Source organism: Pseudophryne corroboree, chromosome 11 (assembly GCF_028390025.1).
Source record: "Pseudophryne corroboree isolate aPseCor3 chromosome 11, aPseCor3.hap2, whole genome shotgun sequence".
In the NCBI taxonomy this organism is placed as follows: Eukaryota; Metazoa; Chordata; class Amphibia; order Anura; family Myobatrachidae; genus Pseudophryne; species Pseudophryne corroboree.
The window spans coordinates 76,787,411-76,796,533 of NC_086454.1; the positions used below are offsets into that span (position 1 = coordinate 76,787,411).

The 9,123-nt window shown below is 44.6% G+C and overlaps 1 protein-coding gene across 2 annotated transcripts in view; it reads left to right on the forward strand.

The window, feature by feature from the left end:
• ARL14EP (ADP ribosylation factor like GTPase 14 effector protein) overlaps window positions 1-5,349 on the forward strand; it is a 29,543-nt gene extending 24,194 nt beyond the window's left edge. For both annotated transcript variants that reach the window (XM_063944425.1, XM_063944426.1), the window contains exon 3: window positions 2,699-5,349. In XM_063944425.1, the coding sequence (XP_063800495.1) occupies window positions 2,699-2,924 (226 nt within the window). In that variant the 3' untranslated portion in view covers window positions 2,925-5,349. The remainder of the gene's footprint in view (window positions 1-2,698) is intronic.
• The last annotated feature ends 3,774 nt before the right edge of the window (window positions 5,350-9,123 follow it).

The window sequence follows — 9,123 nt, forward strand, 5'->3', positions numbered from 1 at the left end:
TAATATAATTCAGAAATTATGATCAATTGTACTTAGTGTCAGTAGATCAACTGTGAATTTGTGACATGTATTTACCTTTTTGTTATATTCAGGTTATTGAATCCAGTACATAACATATATTATCAGTGGATCAACTGAGAACTTGTGACTTATACTTACCTACATCTAAACAAACACTTACCTTGTTATACCTAGATCATTGAACCTTCAGTAGATTGGTCGAGGAGTTGTGACATACACTTACACTAAAATAAATACTTACCTCCTTTATACTCTGATCATTGAATTCAGTATCATATTGTGTATACTTACCAGTGACATACATATAATAGTGATTTTGAATTGAATGCAATACACTACCTGTAATTGACGGTGCTATTTGTTAGTGTCACATTTAATCATATTTTCTAACCTAACAATACTAGTTATTGGACTTTACTGGATAAGCCAGACAGATATTATCAGTGGACATAGCTATTTTCTTTGAAACTATTTTTCACTTTCTATATTTTTAAAATTCACATTTGTGTTTCATTGTAAGTCTGATTTTAACCTCCTATTTTTTTCACTTATGTTCACTTCAATTGTGAAAACAGAATGTTAAAAGTTTTATATTTTAAAAATCAAATAATTAAAATACAATTTAATAGTGTGCCCAATACTACAGTACTTTATTTTTCTTCTGTTTAATGTATTGACCCTACTGTAATGTGGCAGCACCCCCATATACAATCTAATTATATAGATTGAATTTTTAAGGACTTTCTTTGGTTATTCTAAAACCTATCAGTGTGCAGACACAAAACCCTTTTTGTTCTCTTAATACATCTGCCCCTCTGACTCCTGTAGGACACGCTCATATTTAAAAAGTGAATCCTCCGCTGTCTATAGTGCGTAGTAATACGCTTTAGCAGATATTTTGCTAACACTGTTCCCATCCACCACCCCCACGTCTGGTTTTGTTTTTTCTAGCACTGAATAAATTCCAGTGTTGAACGGCAAGTTTTACTTTCTTGAAATAGCCAAGTTGCTTATCCCCCTTCCCAAGTACTCCTAATTTAGTTGTCCAATTTAGGTGCCCAATTAGTGTCTAAAGGCACTAGCCGGCCATGTACACTGCGGGATTGCCAGCCGGATACTACAGTTCATAATACAGATTTGTCACACTTTCAAGTTGTACACCATACATTGTTCACTGCAGATGTAGGTTTGAGCTAGTTGACTGTCTTTGCATGTTCCGTACCAGCCTCTTGAATAGAGTTTCCTCTTACTGCTCCCTTGTGTTTTGTCTACTGGCCTGTTCAAAAGAGTTTGTACTTTTTACCTTGACTTTGTTTAGCAAAATATTCTTTTATGCCACTAGATGGCGATATGACACCAGACATCTTTTACTGATTGTCAGTGCCTAGGAGGCTTCCTGCAATAACTCTATTAAATACAATAACAGCCCAGCAGTATTTGTATGGTGGGGTGAGAGATGTAGTTTTCTGTCAATCATTTCTCTGACTTGCGTGATTTGTGGTAGTGGAGTTTCTCTTGTTGGTCACAAGTTGTATTGATTCTAGATATTGGTTATTTTCATTACTAATAAGAAGTAGATTTCAGTTTTCGATTTGCCATATATTAGTATATAAATATTCTAGTAGCTTTTCCCCTGCTGGTGGTTATATTAAAGTCCATACTTGAGCATTTTATAAAGAATTGCTAAAGGGCATAAGTCTTCAACCTGCGGCCCTCCAGCTGCTGTGGAACTACACATCCCAGCATGCCCTTCCTCAGTTATAGCATGTCTTAATAGTAAAACTGTGGCAGGGCATGCTAGGATGTGTAGTTCCACAACAGCTGGAGGGCCACAGATTGAAGACCCTTGCTATAGGGCAGTGATGGCTAACCTTGACACTCCAGCTGTTGTTGAACTACACATCCCAGCATTCCCTGCTACAGTTTTGGTATTTGTCCATGCTAAAACTGATGCAGGGCATGCTGGGATGTGTAGTTCAACAGCTGGAGTGTCCAGGTTAGCCATCACTGCTATAGGGCATATCAATTTGCCACTTAAATATCTGTATTTCTTACCTTTTTGTAGCTGTTAATGAATACGTATGAAGAATAGTAAAAACAAAATGTTACTAAAACATGTAAACACTCGCTGTACAGAGCTAGTAAAATGTGAACCGAGAAAGGAGTTATAAACAAATGAAACAATTTATTCTTCCACTGAATGGGTCACAATAAATAAATAGTGGCAGAGGTGACTTTTCATTTAAGAAGTTGTTTTCCAAAGTAATAAACTGCACTTTTTTTTTTTTTTTTATTATTTTTAAATGTAGACTCATCAGTTGTATAAAAATGATTATTCAAAACCATGTCCGCTTCCCTACTTAATATGCCTTCAACATTAAGGGGCGTACGTAATAGGATTCTAGTTTGCCAGCGGGGAGGGTTGCTGGACCATCTCGGATGGAAGGTCTGCTTATTCTTGGCCACACTTTTTTTTTTTTTTTTTTTTTTTTTTTTATGTACAAGCAATTCTTAGTACCGGCAACATCCCGCAAGGCTCCAGTGAGACCACACACTTAGTTGATTTGGTCTCTTACATTGGTAAAACGACAGCTCCCCAGAACGTTGGCGTACCCCGATTCTTGCTCCTCCCATAGAAATTCACAATGTAACATGTATAAACATTTTATCTTTACAGGCAACTCATACCGTCAAAGAACAAGGTCTACGATAACCACGGGATTCTCCTAGCCAATGGGATGGATCTCTGTGATTGCTTGGACGAAGACTGCATGGGCTGCTTCTACTCGTGCAGAAAATGCGGCTCTAACAAATGCGGCGTGGAATGCAGATGTGACCGCAAATGGCTTTATGAACAAATTGAGATAGAAGGAGGGATCACCATACGTAATAAACATGCTTGAAGTGCAGGTTTGATGGCAGTGGAAATCATTTACTGGCATAAGACCCTTCGTCAATATCCACTGAAGACTTGACTATTGCAGCAGCAGAGGTGGCTTCTGTATGGCAACGAAGCCGATTTACATTCAACCTCATTCTTCAGAGTCCTGTGGATTCAAGTCTTTCTGTTTTTAGTTTAGTTGGAGAAGCCGGTTTTCCACAGGATGTTATTCAAAGCAGATGTTCATACCTAAGAAATCTTGCATAATTGCATCTGCTTCTTGCAATTGATACAGGATTAATTTTTTTACTTATCGGGAAATTTTATAGTACAGCATGGAAAGCTTTGATATATTTTCAGTATATGTAAAGATTTTTTGCATTTCTCACTTTCAAAAGCCAAAGTTTGACTGCAGTTTGCTAGTTGTGTGTTCTGTTCCCCCCCCTCCACTATATTTGTTTGATTTAAACTCTCCCCCCTTCCGCTTGTGGGAGGAGGTCATGTAGGGATAAATTGTACATTCCCGGTGTCATAGGTTTATTTTTGGCATTTACAAAAAATGTGCAAGGCATTATATCAGACCTATTTTTCAGATTGCCAGTTTAAAGGAGAGCTATATTTCCATTTGGGGTTTATGCTATAACATGTAGGGACTAGGTGGGAGACTTGGGACGTTGATACATTCTAATCTTGTTGCGACTTCATCTCTGGGTGAGCACTACACTTATTGTTTCATGGCATCCCATCCATCCCAGGGAGGAGAGCTGCCAGCCATGACCTTTTCTGCCATTAGCAGTTGAAGTCCTGTCCATCTTGTATTCAGTCCCGCTTGTCCAGGTGTACCCTGTTTGTATTTAATTCGTTATAATGGTGGCTGCAGCAAGAACGTTGTGTAAGTACAAATGTTGGAATGTGAGTAAATGTACATAGGGGAAGCAGCACTGTCCCCAATAGCACAGAGTAATGATAGCAGGCTCCGGTAACTAGTGAATAAAGTGTTTGGTATCACCAGGTGTAGTACGAGTGGCCGGCGGCTGGGATCTTGTGTCCCAGCGTACCAGTGCCGAGATCCCGACTGCCGGCTTACCGACAGCTGGGCGAGTGCTAATGAGCCCCTTGCGGGCTCGCTATGCTGAGGCCACTGTGGCACGCTACGCTAGTTATTCTCCCTCCAGGGGGCTCGTGGACCCCCAAGAGCAGGGATGGGGAACCTTCGGCCCTCCAGCTGTCGTTGAACTACACATACCAGCATGCCTTGATACAGTTTTGCTATTTGGCCATGCTAAAACGGTTGCATGGCATGCTGGGATGTGTAGTTCAACAACAGCTGGAGTGCCGAAGGTTCCCCATCCCTGCCCAAGAGGGAGAATGTGTCAGAAAGCTGGCGGTCGAGATCCCAGCGCCAGTATGCTGGTTGCCGGGATCCCGGCCGGCGGCATACTGAAGACCACCCGGTGTCGCCCACACCCAAGTTATGTTGCAGTGCGCTTTGTAAGCAACATCTGGACTGCTCTGGGGCAGCCCACAGTTCCAGTCCAGTTCTTTCTCCTTAAACACTGCATAGGGGGAATGTAATAGGGTATGGGTTTTGCAAAAGTGTCATGTTTGTTATACAACTTTAAATATTATAGAAAAATCTGCAGTTTTACAAACTCATACCCTTTTTATCCCCATTCTCCCCTTTATAGCTTGGACAAGGCTAAACAGATGTCTAAGTATACCTAGAGCTTGTGGCGAAATTGTGATTTTTGTCTCCAGCAGCTTAAACCTCCCACTGCCCTCCTTAAATCACCTGACTGCTCCTTTCTTCATGTCATTCTCTGCTGCATGGAGGTACCAGGATGTGAATGGAGGAGAGGATGTGTGGTGACCACAGGCAGGCAGATCTATCCAAGATGCAAAGACGCAGTGATTTTTGCTTTGAGTTTGTCATGTTTCCCCACTCTATGGATGAATATTTGCATTTTGTTCTTTATTTTTTCTCCTGGAATGACTATGTTGATAGGATGACTGTTGGTAAGGAACAGGCACACTTCAATTGTCATGGCAATTGGATCACATTAGTACACTTTGTATTGCAGCATTATCAGGGAAGTTGCAAAGCCATTAAAGAACACCAGTCTATTTAGAAGGGACCAGTGCATCATGTATGTGGGTTATAATGGCTGAATCTCTTGTCTGAGTTCTTGTGAATATCTGTGCCGCTCCCAATACTGCTGCCTCACTGTGTACAGGCGACAGTGGCTGTTACACAAACCTATTATCTGTGTGACATGACTTTTATACTTTGTAGCCTTTCCCATGTCTGTGTGTGGCTCTTTCTACTCTGTGTAGGTGATGAGTTATCTTCATCTGGCCAGAGGTTATTGGAATAAAGCTATTTGAAAAGGATGACTGTGAACAATATGCTCAGGTATAATAAAAATAAAATATTCCTTTTATTGTTAGACTTTGTGATTAACATTTCTGTTTGTCCTATTTTACGTTTGAAGACCATGCCTACACTAGCTTTAAATGTTTAAATGATGGATTATATAATTTGGAACTGTGGTCTGTGACTGTCCAGACCTTCTATAGCACTAGACAAATCTCACTGATACCACTTTCAGATTGCAACGCCGGGTCCCACCTGGGATTTGGAAACTGGTCCTTCCTGGGTGGGACCTGGCATTGGTCCCTACACACCACAATCCCGTCCTAGCAATATGCCGGGTCGGGTTGCTATCCAGGGATGGGGCAGGTGCGGAGGGGGTGCTGTGAGATGACATCACTGCAAGGGCGAAGCAGCGCAGAGATGAACGAGTACCGAGTTGCATCGAGTCTGGTAACCTGTTCGCACGGTGGCTGACCTGGGAATAACCCTTCTTATAACTCGGGTTGAATTACTGGGACAAATGACCTGGATTTCGGGCGTGACCCTTTTGCAGTGCCCCTTGCCGACCTGGCAATATACCTGGTCAATACAAGGTTATTTGTGCGATGTGAAAGGGGCATGAGTGATTATCAGCCAATTCCCTAACAGGCTGTGTGCTTCACAAGGCTATGCTTCACATCTTGCTCTAAATTTTTGCTGTTTCATTAGGATCTTTTGATAAGGATCTTTTGATTTCTCTGACGTCCTAGTGATGCTGGGGACTCCGTCAGGACCATGGGGAATAGCGGCTCCGCAGGAGACAGGGCACAAAATGTAAAAGTTTGACCACTAGGTGGTGTGTACTGGCTCCTCCCCCTATGACCCTCCTCCAAGCCTCAGTTAGGTTTTTGTGCCCGTCCGAGCAGGGTGCAATCTAGGTGGCTCTCATAAAGAGCTGCTTAGAGTAAAGGTTTTGATAGTTTTATTATTTTCAGTGAGTCCTGCTGGCAACAGGCTCACTGCAACGAGGGACCTAGGGGAGAAGAAGTGAACTCACCTGCGTGCAGGATGGATTTGCTTCTTAGGCTACTGGACACTAGCTCCAGAGGGACGATCACAGGTACAGCCTGGATGGGTCACCGGAGCCGCGCCGCCGACCCCCTTGCAGATGCCGAAGTAAGAAGAGGTCCAGAAACGGCGGCTGAAGGCTTTTCAGTCTTCATGAGGTAGCGCACAGCACTGCAGCTGTGCGCCATTGTGCTCAGGCACACCACACCGGCGGTCACTGAGGGTGCAGGGCGCTGGGGGGGGCGCCCTGGGCAGCAATGTTAATACCTTTCTGGCTAAAAAGAATACATCACATATAGTCCATGAGGCTATATGGATGTATTTCACCCCTGCCAGGTCTCAGAAAAACCGGGAGAAGAGCCCGCCGGAATAGGGGGCGGGGCCTATCTCCTCAGCACACAGCGCCATTTTCCTACACAGCTCCGCTGCTAGGAAGGCTCCCAGGCTCTCCCCTGCACTGCACTACAGAAACAGGGTAAAAAACAGAGAGGGGGGGCATTTTTTGGCGATATTGTGTGTGTGTATATATATATATATATATATATATATATATATATATATATATATATATATATATATATATATATATATATATATATTTCTCTGACGTCCTAGTGGATGCTGGGACTCCGTCAGGACCATGGGGATTAGCGGCTCCGCAGGAGACGGGGCACAAAAATAAAAGCTTTAGGACTAGGTGGTGTGCACTGGCTCCTCCCCCTATGACCCTCCTCCAAGCCTCAGTTAGGTTTTTGTGCCCGTCCGAGCAGGGTGCAATCTAGGTGGCTCTCCTAAAGAGCTGCTTAGAAAAAGTTATTAGGTTTTTTATTTTCAGTGAGTCCTGCTGGCAACAGGCTCACTGCAACGAGGGACTTAGGGGAGAAGAAGTGAACTCACCTGCGTGCAGGATGGATTGGCTTCTTAGGCTACTGGACACCATTAGCTCCAGAGGGATCGAACACAGGCCCAGCCATGGAGTCCGGTCCCGGAGCCGCGCCGCCGACCCCCTTGCAGATGCCGAAAAGTGAAGAGGTCCAGAAACCGGCGGCAGAAGACTTTTCAGTCTTCATGAGGTAGCGCACAGCACTGCAGCTGTGCGCCATTGTTGTCAGCACACTTCACACCAGCGGTCACTGAGGGTGCAGGGCGCTGGGGGGGGGCGCCCTGGGCAGCAATGATAATACCTTGTTCTGGCTAAAAATACATCACATATAGCCCCTGGGGCTATATGGATGTATTTAACCCCTGCCAGGTCTCACAAACACCGGGAGAAGAGCCCGCCGAAATAGGGGGCGGGGCCTATCTCCTCAGCACACAGCGCCATTTTCCTGCACAGCTCCGCTGCGAGGAAGGCTCCCAGGACTCTCCCCTGCACTGCACTGCACTACAGAAACAGGGTAAAAAAACAGAGGGGGGGCACTTTTTTGGCGATATTGATATATTAAGCTGCTATAAAGGAAACAACACTTCTGTAGGGTTGTTCCTATATATTTATAGCGCTTGGGTGTGTGCTGGCAAACTCTCCCTCTGTCTCCCCAAAGGGCTAGTGGGGTCCTGTCTTCGATAAGAGCATTCCCTGTGTGTCTGCTGTGTGTCGGTACGTGTGTGTCGACATGTATGAGGACGATGTTGGTGTGGAGGCGGAGCAATTGCCGGTAATGGTGATGTCACCCCCTAGGGAGTCGACACCGGAATGGATGGCTTTCTTTATGGAATTACGTGATAATGTCAGCACGTTACAAAAATCTGTTGACGACATGAGACGGCCGGCAAACCAGTTAGTACCTGTCCAGGCGTCTCAGACACCGTCAGGGGCTGTAAAACGCCCTTTACCTCAGTCGGTCGACACGGACACCGAATCTAGTGTCGACGGTGAAGAAACGAACGTATTTTCCAGTAGGGCCACACGTTATATGATCACGGCAATGAAGGAGGCTTTGCATATCTCTGATACTGCAAGTACCACAAAAAGGGGTATTATGTGGGGTCTGAAAAAACTACCTGTAGTTTTTCCTGAATCGGAGGAATTGAATGAAGTGTGTGATGAAGCATGGGTTAACCCCGATAGAAAACTGCTAATTTCAAAGAAGTTATTGGCATTATATCCTTTCCCGCCAGAGGTTAGGGCGCGCTGGGAAACACCCCCTAGGGTGGATAAGGCACTCGCACGCTTATCAAAACAAGTGGCGTTACCGTCTCCTGAAACGGCCGCCCTCAAGGATCCAGCTGATAGGAGGCTGGAAACTACCCTGAAAAGTATATACACTCATACTGGTGTTATACTGCGACCAGCCATCGCCTCTGCATGGATGTGCAGTGCTGGGGTGGTTTGGTCGGATTCCCTGACTGAAAATATTGATACCCTGGATAGGGACAGTATTTTATTGACTATAGAGCAATTAAAGGATGCTTTTCTTTATATGCGAGATGCTCAGAGGGATATTTGCACTCTGGCATCGAGAGTAAGTGCGATGTCCATATCTGCCAGAAGAAGTTTATGGACGCGACAGTGGTCAGGTGATGCGGATTCCAAACGGCATATGGAAGTATTGCCGTATAAAGGGGAGGAATTATTTGGGGTCGGTCTATCGGATTTGGTGGCCACGGCAACAGCCGGGAAATCCACCTTTTTACCTCAGGTCCCCTCCCAACAGAAAAAGACACCGTCTTTTCAGCCGCAGTCCTTTCGTTCCTATAAGAACAAGCGGGCAAAAGGACAGTCATATCTGCCCCGAGGCAAAGGAAAGGGTAAGAGAGTGCACCAAGCAGCTCCCTCCCAGGAGCAGAAGCCCTCCCCGGC